We start from the raw sequence: 16,646 nt of genomic DNA, 5'->3' as shown, positions 1-16,646 counted from the left end.
CCTGTGAGCTAGGGATGATGGGAGTTGTAGTCCCAAACATCCGGAGGGCCGTAGTTTGCCTATGCCTGGTCGAGATGATACCCAGAGACCTCTTTCAAAGCTGTGGCTGTGAGGTCAGACTCTGGTAGAGTTGAAAGAGACCCTGATTCGCTGCAGGAACCACAGCTGGAAAAACCTGGACAGGTGAACATCCAACCTCTGTTGAAAAACCTCCAACAAAGGAGAGAGCCCATTGCCTTCCGAGGTGGGGTTGGGACTCCCAAGGCTCATCTAGTCTGACCCCCACCAATGCAGTGATCACAGCTAAAGTATCCCAGACAGATGGCCATCCGACATCTGATTGAAAGCCCCTGTAATAAACAAAAGTCTTCTTCCCTTATGGGGGACACAAGAGCCCTTGTAGAGTCCTTTGCAGGTTCTCCATCGGTCGGAGAAAATAACAGAGGCCAGCCAGAGAATATTGAGAAGCAAAGCAGCTCATAAGCCTGGTCTTTATTGAACTGTTGCAACAGGGTGCTCCCCTCACACGCAGGAGAAAAAAAGAGGATCCCAAACAAAGGTGTGCCCACCCTTATATAGACATTTTAAATTGCCCGCCCTGGAGTCCAAGACCACCCACAGAATCATCATACCTACATCACAGAAAAGGCGGTCTACAACAGAAATCTGAGCGCGTTGTTTACCTCCTGTCTGGCAGGTTACCTGTTAATGGTCACTTGACTGGATACCCTGGGGAGCCTGGCCAGTCTTTTGTAATGACAAATACTTAGTTCCTGAGCCAGGTCACAGGCTCACACCCTATTCATACACAGACACACCCTTAAGACAGGATTTGTGCACAAAAAGACAAAAAAAAAAAAAAGATAAATGGTCCCGCTCCGGCGGGAAGGTAAACGGCGTTTCCGTGCGCTGCTCTGGTTCGCCAGAAGCGGCTTAGTCCTGCTGGCCCCATGACCCGGAAGCTGGATGCCAGCTCCTTCGGCTAATAATAATAATAATAATTTATTATTTATACCCCGCCCATAAAGCGAGATGAGCGCCGCAACCCCAGAGTCGGCCACGACTGGACCTAATGGTCAGGCGTCCCTTTACTTTTACCTTTTAACTTAGCAACCATCATCACATCTTGTGGCAGGGAGTTCCGTAGCTGAACGATGCCTTGTGTAAAGCAGTATTTACTTTCCTCTCTCCTGAATCTGATTGGATGGGGTTGGGAGCACTGGATCATGATCCAAACTGTCGCAAAGTCAAACTCTCCCCCCTGATCCGGCGGGTTGGGATGGATGACCCTCCGGTGTCCCTTCCAAGCCTACAATCCTAGGATCCATTCATTGGTCGCCCCCAATCGAACCTCCTCCCAGTGGGGTTGCAATAAAATTCCCGCCACGTTTGCAAAGCTCAGCAGGGACCGGTAAGGTTTCAAACTGGATGGGAGACCGTGCTTTGAGAGCAGAGGGTTGGACTGGATGTCCTTTGGGGTTCCCTTCCAGTTCAAGGACTTTCTGGTTTTTTTTATTAAATTTTTTTATTAAATTTTTCCATAAAAACTCCAATCATACAAATTTTCACATCACATATTTTAACTTATTAGACCTCCCTCAACTTCTCTGACAATCATCCGTAGTTAAATTTCTATCTTCACATTCCTTAATTTTAGTATCGCCTTTAAATACAATTTTTCTATCCTCATTTACATTCTTGCAATATTCCTTATTTTTTTCACAAAGCTTCTTTAAAACACACTAGCGTTGTGTATTCCTCACATACAGTTTTCAAATATTCTCTAAATTTTCCCCAGTCCTCTAAAAACTTATGATCTCTTTGGTATCTAATTTTTCCAGTTCATTTGTCCAGTTCTGCATAGTCTGTTAGTTTTGTTCTCCATTCTTCCAAAGTCGGTACTTCTTCTTGTTTCCATTTTTGAGCCATCAATATCCTCGCTGCTGTTATTGCATACTGAAAAAGTTTACAGTCCCTCTTATTTATTTCCTTTCTAGTTATTCCCAGTAGGAAGGTTTCTGGTTTCTTTACAAAGCTATATTTCAGCATTTTCTTTAACTCATTATATATCATTTCCCAGAACCCCTTCACTTTCTTACATTCCCACCACATATGAATAAATGTACCCTCTTTCTCTTTACATTTCCAACATTTGTTACAAGTTTTGTACATTCTTGCTAATTTAGCTGGTGTCATATACCATCTGTATACCATTTTCATAACATTTTCTTTTAACGTAGTACATGCTGTAAACTTCAGATTTTCGTTCCATATTTTTTGGACCGTCTAGAGGGGCTGGGAGCTGGGGGCACTGTTATACAGTGGTTTCGCTCCTTCCTCCTGGGCCGTGTTCAGAAAGTGGTGGTGGGGGATGAGTGTTCAGACCCCTGGGCCCTCACTTGTGGGGTGCCTCAGGGTTCTGTCCTCTCCCCCATGCTTTTTAACATCTATATGAAGCCGCTGGGAGAGATCATCAGGGGTTTGGACTGGGTGTCCATCAATATGCAGATGATACCCAGCTCTACCTCTCTTTCAAATCAGAACCAGTGAAGGCGGTGAAGGTCCTGTGTGAGTGTCTGGAGGCGGATGGAGGCTGAGACCCTACCTGCCCGCGGACTGTCTCGCCAGAGTGGTGCATGCTCTGGTTATCTCCCGCTTGGACTACTGCAATGTGCTCTACGTGGGGCTACCTTTGAAGGTGACCCGGAAACTACAACTAATCCAGAATGCGGCAGCTAGACTGGTGACTGGGGGCAGCCGCCGAGACCACATAACACCGGTCTTGAAAGACCTACATTGGCTCCCAGTACGTTTCCAAGCACAATTCAAACTGTTGGTGCTGACCTTGAAAGCCCTAAACGGACTCAAAGGCCCAGTAGACCTGAAGGAGCGTCTCCACCCCCATCGTTCTGCCCAGACGCTGAGGTCCAGCTCCGAGGGCCTTCTGGCGGTTCCCTCATTGCGAGAAGCAAAGCTACAGGGAACCAGGCAGAGGGCCTTCTCGGTGGTGGCCCCCGCCCTGTGGAACGCCCTCCCACCAGATGTCAAAGCGATAAATAACTACCTGACATTCAGAAGACATCTGAAGGCAGCCCTGTTCAGGGAAGTTTTTAATCTGTGATATTTTAGTGTATTTCTGGTTTTTATGGAAGCCGCCCAGAGTGGCTGGGGAAACCCAGCCAGATGGGCGGGGTACAAATAATAAATTATTATTATTATTATTATTATTATTATTATTATTATTTGCCAATCTTCCATATCTATATTATACCCTAAATACTCTGGTTTCTCTTCAGATCGTATAAATCTTTTGCCTTTTTACAGTTCAAGGACTTTCTGAGTTCTTTGGCCAGCTCTGTCCCTTCCCCGCTCCTCCTCCTCCTCTTTCCATCCTCCCTCTTCCCTGGAGCATCCTGGGAAATGTAGTTCTCCGACCCAGGAGAAAACTGGGGATCTGCCATGGCCACTACTGCAGATGTGGACCAAGACCCCTTCGCGGTGTCGATCCGCCCCTCCGGAGCCGAGGACTGCGCGGAGATCATGCGCATGATCCGGGTAGGCCCTTTCCCACGAGCAGGCAGGCAGGCAGGCAGGCAGGCAGGTATTCGACTGGTGCAGCTGCGTCCTGTTGAAGTACTGCACCTGTTGAATGTCCGCCTAAGCCCCGGCGCTGCAGGCCCTCCCTGCAGTCCGAATAGCAAAAAAAAGAGAGGTTTATTGCTTATTGAGCCTTCATCCTGGTTTGCAGGCAGGCAGGGTGGATAAAAATAAATGTTTTTTTTATATAAAAAAAAAATCGGATTTTTTTTTTTTTTATTTAAATCGGATTTTAAAATAAAAAGCTTTTGGAGGAAAAATCTTCCTAAAGATAGTTTTCTGTTTAAGTTGCATTAGAGTCCAAAGGCTATTCATCAGGAAATAAGGATTTGTTTTATGTTTTCCATGTGTGCTAAAACTCAGGCTAAGCTGTTTGTTTGTTTTTAATTGTTTAACCACGTCAGTTAACAAACGTGGATACATATGCTATAATGCTATTGTTTCAGTTAAATAAAATGTGTAAATTGTTATTAAGGGAATGATTGTTTTTCTCCTTCCGATCAAGCACAGCAGAAAAGTTGCCCAAATAGTTAACTTGTTAAACCTCACAATAATTTCGTCATTATCTGCCTGTGTGTTTCTTATAGTAGAACCAAATCAGTAATTTTTGTAAAAACTACTCTGAAAATTTATTATTCCAGAAATGAAACCTTCGTCTGGTTGTAAATATTAAGATTATACCAGCAAGAATGAGTCTTTCTGTTAAAAAAAATAAATGATTTAAATCAAGTCTTACTGAAATTGTGATTTAAATCGATTTGATTTACGGTAAATCTCATTTGATTGAAAGCTGCTCAGAGTGGCTGGGGAAACTCAGCCAGATGGGCGGGGTATAAATAATAAATTATTATTATTATTATTATGAAGGCTATGGGGCAGCTACGAGCCATGATGGCTCTGCTTCTGAAGGTCCTTTACTGGGAGCCATGGCAAGAGGGGAGAGCTGCATTCGAATCCTGCTTGTCGGTTTCACATAACGGGCGTCTGCTTGGCCACTCTTGAGGGCGGGATGGTGGAGAGAAAACTAGCTCAGTCAGTAGAGCGTGAGACTTTTAACCTCCAGGTTGTGGGTTCGAATCCCAGGTTGGGCAAAAGATTCCTGCATATTGCTGCGGGGTGGGCTGGATGACCCCTGGGGGTCCCACTTGACTCTATAATTCTAGGATCCAGAACAGGATTTGTTCAGGATATTGAGGAGGAATAAATTGAAACTGCAGGTGAGCAGATTTGGAGCGGAGTGTGAATTAATTGAAGCCTGGAAGCGGGGCCTGGGGGCGGGATTCGGATGCGAGGCTTTTAAATCCTTAAATGTAGATTAGCATATGCAAATCCTATGCAGATGTGTGGGCCCAGGATCTTTTCAAGCCCTAGCAACAGCCCCCTGCTATCAGAATAAAAGGGAGCGAAGGCTTATGCTCCTTTGCAAAGTATAAAACTGGGCACACTCTGTAACAACTGCCTGACTTCAAAAGGAACCTACTTGGCTTTGAAAGGCTGAGCCAGGATTTAACCGGACAGTTTGATGCTGTTTGTTTTGCGCTGGACCACAGCCAGGGATTTCTCTCCTGTGGGTTTTGCATTAGCATAGCAAAGCTTGCCAAGAGATTGTGTAATTGCCAGATATTGCTTTAGACTCTAGGCTATCCTCTCTCTCTCTCTCTCTCTCTGTCATTTGAGATTCTGCAGAGAAACTTGCACTCGGCAGTTTGCAATCCAGAGAGGCTGCTGGATCAGGCCGGAAGGGGCCCGATCCACTCCAGGATCCTGTTCTCAGGGTGGCCGACTGTGATAAGAATTTTTAGGTCTTAGCTATATTTTAAAGGTAAAGGGACCCCTGACCATTAGGTCCAGTCATGGCTGACTCTGGGGTTGCGGTGCTCATCTCGCTTTACTGGTCAAGGGAGCCGGTGTACAGCTTCCGAGTCATGTGGCCAGCAGGACTAAACCACTTCTGGCGAACCAGAGCAGCGCACAGAAATGCCGTTTACCTTCCCGCCGGAGCGGTACCTATTTATCTACTTGCACTTGGACGTGCTTTCAAACTGCTAGGTTGGCAGGAGCAGGGACCGAGCAACGGGAGCTCACCCCGTCGCGGGGATTCGAACCGCCGACCTTCTGATCGGCACAGTCCTAGGATCTGTGGTTTAACCCACAGCGCCACCTGCGTCCTTAGATATATATTAAATTTTCATCAATGTACCAGCCAAGCATGTACATAGATCAGCACAGGAAGACCGACCTGAAACCGCTTTTGATTCCCAAACTGACCAAATGGTTTTTCTGCAAGGTCAAGGTGGTAAACCTCCCCATTGTCTCTTTCCTCACAAATCCTGTCTTTAAGGGCACATTTAAGATATGAATAGGGTGTGACCCTGACCTGGCTCAGGAACTGAATATTTGTCATTACAAAATACTGGCCAGGCTCCCCAGGGTATCCAATCAAGCGAGCATTAACAGATAACCTGCCAGACAGGAGGTAAACAAGGCACTCAGATTTCTGCTGTAGACCGCCTCTTCTGTGATGTAGGTATGATGTATGGAAGGGAGGTCTTCTGCTCCAGGGCAGGGAATTTAAAATGTGTATATAAGGGCAGGCACAACTTGGTTCTGGGTTCCTCCTCCTCTCCTGCGGGTGAAGGGGGCACCCTGTTGCAACAGATCAATAAAGATCAGGCTTACGAGCTGCTTCCTTCTCAATATTCTCTGGCTGGCCTACCAATAGGGAACCTACGTAAGGACTCTGTGGGTTAAACCACAGAGCCTAGGGCTTGCCAATCGGAAGGTCGGCGGTTCGAATCCCCGCGATGGGGTTCCCATTCCTCGGTCCCTGCTCCTGCCAACCTAGCAGTTCAAAAGCACGTCAAAGTGCAAGTAGATCAATAGGTACCACTCCGGCGGGAAGGTAAACAGCGTTTCCGTGCGCTGCTCTGGTTCGCCAGAAGCGGCTTAGTCCTGCTGGCCACATGACCCGGAAGCTGTATGCCGGCTCCCTCGGCCAATAAAGCGAGATGAGCGCCGCAACCCCAGTCGGCTACGACTGGACCTAATGGTCAGGGGTCCCTTTACTTTTTATGTGTGTAAATTCAAGGTCTGGGCAAGTGAGGTGGTGGGGCAGGCATTGTACCTATGGTCAATGTTCTCTTTCTCTCTTTTCAGGAACTTGCAGAGTTTGAGAAAATGCCTGATCAGGTAGCAAACAGCAGTCAAGGTGAGGCTGAACCCCGGGCGGGAATTCTCATAGGCAAATCTTCCTTGGCCAGGTTTAGTCACAGAGGTGTTCTGTTCATGTTTGGGGCACGATGGTTGGGATCAGATCACCGTGGGCTGATGGTCGTTGAGGACGCTAATATCTCGAGGGCACCAGGTGTGGGAGAGGGGCTGCATTTCCTGCCCTGACCTGGCCACAGTGATCCACGCGACGGTCACCTCTGGGCTTGACTACTGTATCATAGAATCATAGAATCCTAGAGTTGGAAGAGACCCCAAGGGCCATCGAGTCCAACCCCCTGCCAAGCAGGAAACACCATCAGAGCACTCCTGACATATGGTTGTCAAGCCTCTGCTTAAAGACCTCCAAAGAAGGAGACTCCACCACACTCCTGGGCAGCCAATTCCACTGTCAAACAGCTCTCACTGTCAGGAAGTTCTTCCTAATGTTTAGGTGGAATCTTCTTTCTTGTAGTTTGGATCCATTGCTCCGTGTCCGCTTCTCTGGAGCAGCAGAAAACAACCTTTCTCCCTCCTCTATGTGACATCCTTTTATATATTTGAACATGGCTATCATATCACCCCTTAACCTCCTCTTCTCCAGGCTAAACATGCCCAGTTCCCTTAGCCATTCCTCATAAGGCATCGTTTCCAGGCCTTTGACCATTTTGGTTGCCCTCCTCTGGACACATTCCAGTTTGTCAGTGTCCTTCTTGAACTGTGGTGCCCAGTAACTCACTCTACGCAGGGCTGCCCTTGAAGCTGTCCCAGAAACTCCAGCGGGTGCAGAATGCTGCAGCGAGGCTCCTCACGGGGTCCCTGCCATGGGAGCATATTCACCCAGTGCTTTTCAAGCTGCACTGGCTCCCGGTGGAGTACAGGGTCAGAGTTAAGGTGCTGCTTTTGACCTTTAAAGCCCTTTGTGGCTTAGGGCCCTCGTATTTACAGGACCACCTCTCCTGGTCTGCCCCGCAGAGGACTTTAAGGTCCATGAATAATAATAGCTTAAAGGTCCCGGGCCCTAAGGAAGTCAGATTATCCTCCCCCAGGGCCAGGGCCTTCTCAGTGGTGGCTCCGACCTGATGGAATGCTCTGTCCCAAGAGACCAGGGCCCTGCAGGATTTAACTTCCTTCCGTCGGGCCTGTAAGACAGAGCTATTCTGCCTGGCCTTTAATTTGAATTCAGCCTGATCTTTTATTTCCCTTCTCTTCCCTTTTTATGAAGATTACCCGCTCTGAGACCCCACAGCTAATTCTCCCCTGGCCTCCTCACTGGCCCAAGTAGGACCAATTCAGCCAGCTAGCCCTGGGGAATATCTAATTAGTTTTGAATTTTGAATTTTATTGTTATTCATGTTTTTATACTGTATTTTATGCTGCTTTTATAATTGAGGGTTTAAAATCTGTTGTTAGCTGCCCTGAGCCTGGTTTTTGAACCGGGAAGGACTACTGTCAAGCGCTCTACGTGGGGCTACCTTTGAAGGTGACCCTGAAACTGCAACTAATCCAGAATGCGGCAGCTAGACTGGGGACTGGGAGTGGCCGCCGAGACCACATAACACCGGTCTTGAAAGCATTGCTGCCTTATAAAGCCATGCACGTTTGAATGGCTCCCTGGTCCTGAATGGGGCAACTGTGCCCCTGAAGGACCAGGTGCGCAGCCTGGGAGTCATTCTGGACTCACCGCTGTCCATGGAGGCGCAGGTCAGTTCTGTGTCCAGGGCGGCCTCTCTACCAGCTCCACCTGGTACACAGGATGAGACCCTCCCTGCCCGCAGACTGTCTCGCCAGAGTGGCGCATGCTCTGGTTCTCTCCCGCTTGGACTACTGCCATGCGCTCCATGTGGGGCTACCTTTGAAGGTGACCCGGAAACTGCAATTAATCCAGAATGCGGCAGCTAGACTGGGACTGGGAGACCATATAACACCAGTCCTGAAAGACCTACACTGGCTCCCAGGACGTTTCTGAGCACAATTCAAAGTGTTGGTGCTGACCTTGAAAGCCCTAAACGGCCTCAGAGGCCTAGTAGCCCTGAAGGAGCGTCTCCACCTCCATCATTCTGCCTGGACACTGAGATCCAGCGCTGAGGGCCTTCTGGCGGTTCCCTCCCTGCGAGAAGTGAGGTTACAGGAAACCAGGCAGAGGGCCTTCTCAGTGGTGGCGCCCGCCCTGTGGACACACACTATTCCTTGAAAGACATTCAATGCACACACAGAGAGAGAGAATTCAGGGAACTGTAGTTTATCGCTTACCGTTCATCTGAGCAAACTACGTTTCTCAAGTGTGGGCTTCAAATGTGATTTTAAGCAGCCATACCCAGCTGCTCTGATGTTAAGGCTTAAGAGCACGATGGACGTCAATAAAAACATGGTTCCAGTTACAGATAGGTAGCCGTGTTGGTCTGCCATAGTCAAAACAAAACAAATTCCTTCCAGTAGCACCTTAAAGACCAACTAAGTCAGTTCTTGGTATGAGCTTTCGTGTGCATGCACACTTCTTCAGATACAAGTGTGCATGCACACGAAAGCTCATACCAAGAACTGACTTAGTTGGTCTTTAAGGTGCTACTGGAAGGAATTTGTTTTGTTTTGAATAAAAACATGGCTTGGCATGGAGAAAAGGAAGTTCTTCTTCAGGCAGCGTTGAGTTAAACTATGGAACTACCTGCCACTGGAAGCAGCGACCTGGGTGGCTTTAACAGAAGACTGTGCAAATTAACGAACAGAGGGCTATCGGCGGCTGCCAGATGGGCCCCATGGCCGGATCCTCGATCCAGTATACCTGAAGGAGCATCTCCACCCCCATCGTTCTGCTGGGACACTGAGGTCCAGTGCCGAGGGCCTTCTGGCGGTTCCCTCCCTGCGAGAAGCCAAGTTACAGGGAACCAGGCAGAGGGCCTTCTCGGTGGTGGCACCCGCCCTGTGGAACGCCCTCCCACCAGATGTCAAAGAGAAAAACAACTACCAGACTTTTAGAAGACATCTGAAGGCAAAGCTTTTCAGGGAAGCTTTTAATGTTTAATAGGATTTTGTATTTTAGTGTTTTGTTGGAAGCCGCCCAGAGTGACTGGGGAAACCCAGCCAGATGGGCAGGATATAAATAACAAATTAGTAGTAGTAGTAGTATTGGTATTATTTCCAGAGCTCACCTGAACTTAAAAGCCCAAAAGTTTGGGATCTACACAGCTGGTCGTCTTGCAGTTTTTCCTGGGTCCTGCTGACCCCGTTTTTTCCCCAACCCCTTTCTCTCGCTGTCTCTTTGATTCTCGCGTCTTTCTTTCCAGGACTTTACGAGGACGGCTTCTGCCAGGACCCCTTCTATAAATGTGTGGTGGCCGAGGTCCCCCCGAAACATCAGAGCAAAGACGGTAAGCAAGGTTCCTGCCCCAAAATCCCATCTTCCAGTATGGTGAAGATTCAATCCTTCCCTCTCTGCCGCAATGAGGAGCTCCCCTTCTCTTCGCTCCTTCCTCTCCCAATTAACCTCCGTCTCCGGGGCTCAGCGATGGGAGGGAAAGCAGAAGGAAGAACCGCCCAGTTTTGCCCCAGAGACGTTCTGCCTTGGTCAGAGCCCATCTGGATTTCTGGGCACCCCAGTTTAAGGAGGATATCGACAAGCTATAGGGTGACTGAGAGGATCAAGGGGTCTGGAAATGGAGCCATATGAGGAGCGGTCGAAGGAGTTGGGAAGGGAGAAGAGGGGACTGAGGGGTGAAAAGATAGCCACCTTCAAAAATAATAGACTGGCAAATTAAATTACAGGAATTTGTAATCGAGATGGCTCAATGGACGAGCAAACTCAGAGGAAACTCAAAGCAAAAATTTGCGGGGAAATGGGATGGTTATAAAGGAAATACAATAATAGTTTTGACTCCGTGCTAGCATTCGAGTGACAAAGGAAGTAAAAGGAGGTGGACAACAATTATGGATTTATTATGTTTTCTGAATGTATTGGAAAATCTATTTAGAAAGGTTTATTGTTTTGTTTACGTTCAATTATAAGATAAAATATATGTGAAGGGACTTGACAGGAAGTCAAAACTGAAGAAACGATTTTGTAAGATAAAAGGTGGAAAAATATTTATTTTCATTATTATTATTTGTGCGGGTGTGTGTTTTGCATGGAATGTCTGGGAGGAAATAAGACGGTAAATAACAAATAGCAAACAAAATATTGATATATGTAATTTTTATTTCTCAATTATATTTTGCGGTAGTATGGTTCTGGCGGTTTTCCCCCCGCGAGACGCCAAGTTACAGGGAACCAGGCAGAGGGCCTTCTCAGTGGTGGCGCCCGCCCTGTGGAACTCCCTCCCACCAAATGTCAAGGAAATAAACAACTATCTGACTTTTAGAAGACATCTGAAGGCAGCCCTGTTTAGGGATTTTTTTTAGTAACTGATGTTTTAATGTATTTTTAATCTTTGTTGGAAGCCACCCAGAGTGGCTGGGGAAACCCGGCCAGATGGGTGGGGTATACTGTAAATAAAAAATTATGATGAAGAATTCAATTTATAGACCTCCCTTCATCACAAGATCTCAGGGCGCTTCACAGGATAAAATACAAGGTAAATAGTTAAAATAACACACCCACCCCGGCAGACACATTTAAAATGCTGTAGAATATTGGCCAACCATTAATCTGCTATTGAAACTGAGTAAAACTGAATGCAACAAGGGTTTTTCCCTCCTCCCCTGTATCAAAGATTGCAAATCCCTTTGGACAGAGCCTTATATTTTTGTTGTTTCCCTGCAAATGTCTATGAAACTCTCTATATGAATGGATTCCCCCCCCCCCCAAATTGACTTTTGAATTCTGAATTTATTGTTATTCACGTTTTATACTGTATTTTATGCTGTTTTTTTGTTGCATTAGTTAAGTGTTTTAAATTTGTTGCTAGCTGCCCTGAGCCCAGTTTTCTGAACCGGGAAGGGCGGGATATAAATAAAAAATTATTATTATTATTATTATTATTATTATTAACCCTTGGGGTGCATTGCAACTCTCCGATTCTGCGATTTTCAATCCGGGGGGAATTTCAGAACCACTTACCCAGGTTCTCATCCCATGGGGAGCAGCCCACAATCTCTTGGGCAGCCCCCCAGTATATTTTCTGCCCCCAAGCAACTGCCTGGAGGAAAAGGCTGTGTTTGAATGGCCCGGGTCCTGTTTATGGTCGGCTGCTTACCTGATCCAGAAGAGCCCTGGACTGATTTTAGAAAAGCAGGTTGTGATCTTTTGTCGTCGTTCTTTCGTTTTTCCCCACTGCAGGCCACACCGTCGTGGGGTTCGGCTTGTATTTTTTCACTTATAGCACCTGGAAAGGCAGAAACATCTACATGGAAGACCTCTACGTCATGCCAGAGTTTCGGGGTAAAGGGGAAAGGGAAGAAGCTGCTTCCAGGCTCTTAATCTCCGGGTTGCGGGTTCGAATTCCGCATTGGGCAAAGATTTCCGCAGCGCAGGGGGTTGGACTGGGGTCCCTTGCAACCGAACAATTCGGTGGATTCTATGAACAGCCAGGAACTACAGTCGTACCTCAGGTTACATACGCTTCAGGTTATAGACTCCGCTAACCCAGAAATAGTGCTTCAGGTTAAGAACTTTGCTTCAGGATGAGAACAGAAATTGTGCTCCGGCGGCACGGCAGCAGCAAGAGGCCCCATTAGCTAAAGTGGTGCTTCAGGTTAAGAACAGTTTCAGGTTAAGTACGGACCTCCGGAACGAATTAAGTACTTAGCCTGAGGTACCACTGTATAATTAAGAAAATGTGTGTGTGTGTGAGAGAGAGAGAGAGAGAGAGAGAGAGTATTGCACCTTCAAAATAACCTGGCGCCCTCCACTTTCATTGCACTACAATTCCCAAAACTCCCTGCGGGAAGCCAAGTTACAGGGAACCAGGCAGAGGGCCTTCTCGGTGGTGGCGCCCTCCCTGTGGAACTCCCTCCCACCAGATGTCAAAGAGAAAAATTAACTACCAAACTTTTAGAAGACATCTGAAGGCAGCCCTGTTCAGGGAAGCTTTTAATGTTTAATAGATTATTGTATTTTAATATTCTGTTGGAAGCTGCCCAGAGTGGCTGGGGAAACCCAGCCAGATAGGCGGGGTATAAATAATAATAAATTACAGTGGTACCTCAGGTTAAGTACTTAATTCGTTCCGGAGGTCCGTACTTAACCTGAAACTGTTCTTAACCTGAAGCACCACTTTAGCTAATGGGGCCTCCCGCTACCGCTGTGCCGCCGGAGCACGATTTCTGTTCTCATCCTGAAGCAAAGTTCTTAACCTGAAGCACTATTTCTGGGTTAGCGGAGTCTGTAACCTGAAGTGTATGTAACCTGAAGCGTATGTAACCCAAGGTACCACTGTATTTCATCATTATTATTATTATTATTATTATTATTATCTGGAAGGAGTCCGGTTGATTTGAAAACAAAGGTAAAATTTGGAGGGAGCGACCTAGACCAGATGAGGGTGGGACATGTTCTGGGACGTGGTGGTGGAAGCCAGGATACTGAGGCAGAGAGTTCCCAAGGCATAAATACCAGGGGGGCATATTTCCTTCCTTTGGAGATCCCAGGAGTCCTGTCTTCCTTCTGAGCTTTTCCTCTTCCTTCTGTCGCAGGGAGAGGCATTGGGAAGAAGTTGATGGGCGCCATTGCCCAGGTAAGAGCTGCCCCTACACAGAAATGGAACGTTCTGCATGCCAGGCAACTGCTCTGCTACGTCCCTTTCCCCTAGAAATAGGAACATTAGAAGCTGCCTCATAGCCAGTCATGCCTCTGGGGTCCACCTAGCTTCATATTACGAGCTAGGGTTGGCAGCAACAACTCTACAGGGTTTCAGACAGGTGTAAGTAAAGGTAAAGGGACCCCTGACCATTAGGTCCAGTTGTGGCCGACTCTGGGGTTGTGGCGCTCATCTCACTTTACTGGCCGAGGGAGCCGGCGTACAGCTTCCGGGTCATGTGGCCAGCAGGACTAAGCCGCTTCTGGCGAACCAGAGCAGTGCACGGAAACACCGTTTACCTTCCCGCCGGAGCAGTACCTATTTATCTACTTGCACTGGTGTGCTTTTGAACTGCTAGGTGGGCAGGAGCAGGGACTGAGCAACGGGAGCTCACCCCGTCGCCGACCTTCTGACCGGCAAGTCCTAGGCTCAGTGGTTTAACCCACAGCGCCACCCGCATCAGGCAGGTGTAATAATAACAATTATTATTATTATTATTATTATTATTATTATTATTATACCTCACCCATCTGGCTGGGTTTCTCCAGCCACTCTAGGCAGCTCCCAACAGAATTAATGATAATAATAATGAAAAAGTGATAAAACATCAAACACTAAAAGCTTCCCTAAACAGGGCTGCCTTCAGATGTCTTCTAAAAGTCAGATAGTTGTTTATTTCCTTGACATCTGATGGGAGGGCGTTCCACAGGGCGGGTGCCACTACCGAGAAGGCCCTCTGCCTGGTTCCCTGTAACTTGGCTTCTCACAGGGAGAGAACTGCCAGAAGGCCCTCGGCGCTGGACCTCCGTGTCCGGGCTGAACGATGGGGGTGGAGATGCTCCTTCGGGTCTACTGGGCCTTTGAGGCCGTTTAGGGCTTTCAAGGTCAGCACCAACACTTTGAATTCTGCTCAGAAACGTACTGGGAGCCAATGTAGGACTTTCGAGACCGGTGTTATGTGGTCTTGGCGGCCGCTCCCAGTCACCAGTCTAACTGCCGCATTCTGGATTAGTTGTAGTTTCTGGGTCACCTTCAAAGGTAGCCCCACGTAGAGCGCATTGCAGCAGTCCAAGCGGGAGATAACCAGAGCATGCACCACTCTGGAGAGACAGTCTGCGGGCAGGAAGGGTCTCATCCTGCGTACCAGATGGAGCTGGTAGACAGCTGCCCTGGACACAGAACTGACCTGTGTCTCCACGGACAGCGGTGAGTCCACAATGACTCCCAGGCTGCGCACCTGGTCCTTCGGGGGCACAGTTGCCCCAGCGCTACCCAAAGATCCCAAGGGTTGAACCCACCAGCGGCGTAGCGTGGGTTGTCAGCACCCGTGGCAAGGCAAGTAATTTGCGCCCCTAACCTGCCGCCACTGCCAGCTTCTTCTTGCTGCTGCCTGGGCTGGGGTATTTACGGTAAGGTAGCCACGGCAGCGGGTCCGTGTCCGTGTCAGGTGATCTGAGGCGAGTTGCCGCTGGCGCTGCCGCCCAAACGACGCCACTTGCCCAGAGGAGGAGGAGGGCAGAGAGGCGAGGAAAATGCAACATGGCCCAGCAGCTGCAGCAGCGGCAGTGGCGGGGCTGCCTGGCGCGCCCTATGCGGCCCTGACGCGCGGGGACCGCGGCAAATGCTGAGAGCCGCTGCCTGCCGGACGCCTTCAGCCCGGACGCGCACACAGCTCGACGGTTCCACGAGACATGGGGCTCTGCTACAGCCTGCGCCTGAGGCTCTTCGGCGACTCCGGAGGCGGCGAGCGCACCCCCCCAGATGTTGCGCCCGGTGCGGCTGGCCCCCCCTGCACCCCCCACGCTATGCCACTGGAACCCACAATGTTCTGCAAGCCAAGCAGATGTTCTCCCTGCCAAGCTAAGACCTCTCTTCTCCTCTTCCTCTGCAGATTGGCGTGGAGAAAGGATGCACTCAGATGAAGTTCTCCGCTCTGGACTGGAACCAAAAGGCCATCGACTTATACCTTGGCAACGGTGCCGTGGACCTGACTGCCACTGAGGGCTGGCACGTCTTCCGCTTCGAAGAAGACGCCATGCAACGGCTGGCGGCGGGGGCTGCCAGCAAATGAGGCGCAGACAGAGATTTCGGAACAGCAGGACTGTCTTCCCTCGGAGAAGCCAGGAATCCGGGTTCCTTTATTCACTCTGGACAGAGTGGTTGGGGAGGTTTAGCAGTAGCAGTGCCGCCGCTTCTTAGATTTGCAAAATGGCGGCGCTGGAAGGGGACCACCAAAGGTCATCTATCTCAACCCCCTTGCGATGCAGGAATCGCACCCTAAGAATCCCTGACAAAGGGCCATCCAGCCTCTGCTTCAAAACCTCCAGGAAAGGATAGTCCAGCACCTTCTAGGAGTACCACTGTTGAATGACTCTCACCATCAGAATCTGCTTAGTCCGAATCTCCTTTCTTGTAAACTGAAGGCATGGGTTCGAGTCCTACCCTCCAGAGCCAGAGAAAACAAGCTTGCATCTTGTGATAGCCCTCCATGTGAGAAATATCTTAAGGGCTGTCACATGGGGGAGAGATGCAAGCTTCTTTTCCCCTGCTCTGGAGTGTAGGACTCGAACCCGTGGCTTCAGTCTCAGTCCTCTCTTCTCCAGGCTAAATACCCCCAGCTCCTTCAACTGTTTCTCATACGCAGACTCCCTCAACTTCGGCCCTCCAGATGTTTTTGGCCTACAACTCCCATGATCCCTAGCTAGCAGGACCAGCGGTCAGGGATGCTGGGAATTGTAGTCTTTTGATCATCTTGGTTGCCTTCCTCTGCACACCTTCCAACTTGTCAATCTCCGCTTTATTATTTTTTTTTTCAAATATTTTTTATTGAGTTTACAGAATATAGAAATACAGAAGAAAAACAGATAAAAGAAAAAGAATAAAAATTTCAAATTTCCATAATCCTTTTATCAAATCTACTGGACTTCCCCACATCCTCCAGACCTTGCATTATTTATAATACAAACTTCAGCAATTTGTTATCTTATTTCATTACTTATTGTATCTTTCAATTTATCATGTTACCAAATTCAGAATATTGTATCCCAATTCTTATATATTTTAATTAAAACACAATAAAATTATTTCATAATTCCACCTCCAACTTCTTAT

The 16,646-nt window shown here is 48.2% G+C and overlaps 1 protein-coding gene across 1 annotated transcript; it reads left to right on the top strand.

Moving 5' to 3' along the window:
• Positions 1-3,452: 3,452 nt before the first annotated feature.
• Positions 3,453-16,310, top strand: LOC309326813 (thialysine N-epsilon-acetyltransferase-like). The gene is made up of 6 exons (XM_081835843.1): positions 3,453-3,555; positions 6,754-6,805; positions 10,089-10,172; positions 12,077-12,178; positions 13,432-13,472; positions 15,427-16,310. The coding sequence occupies exons 1-6, from the start codon at positions 3,460-3,462 to the stop codon at positions 15,604-15,606; spliced, it is 555 nt and encodes a 184-aa protein (XP_081691969.1). The 5' UTR covers positions 3,453-3,459; the 3' UTR covers positions 15,607-16,310.
• Positions 16,311-16,646: the final 336 nt, after the last annotated feature.

This window comes from Podarcis erhardii (genome assembly GCF_964252035.2).
Source record: "Podarcis erhardii genome assembly, chromosome: 13".
Classification (NCBI taxonomy): Eukaryota; Metazoa; Chordata; class Lepidosauria; order Squamata; family Lacertidae; genus Podarcis; species Podarcis erhardii.
This window is presented reverse-complemented; position numbering and strand designations above follow the sequence as displayed.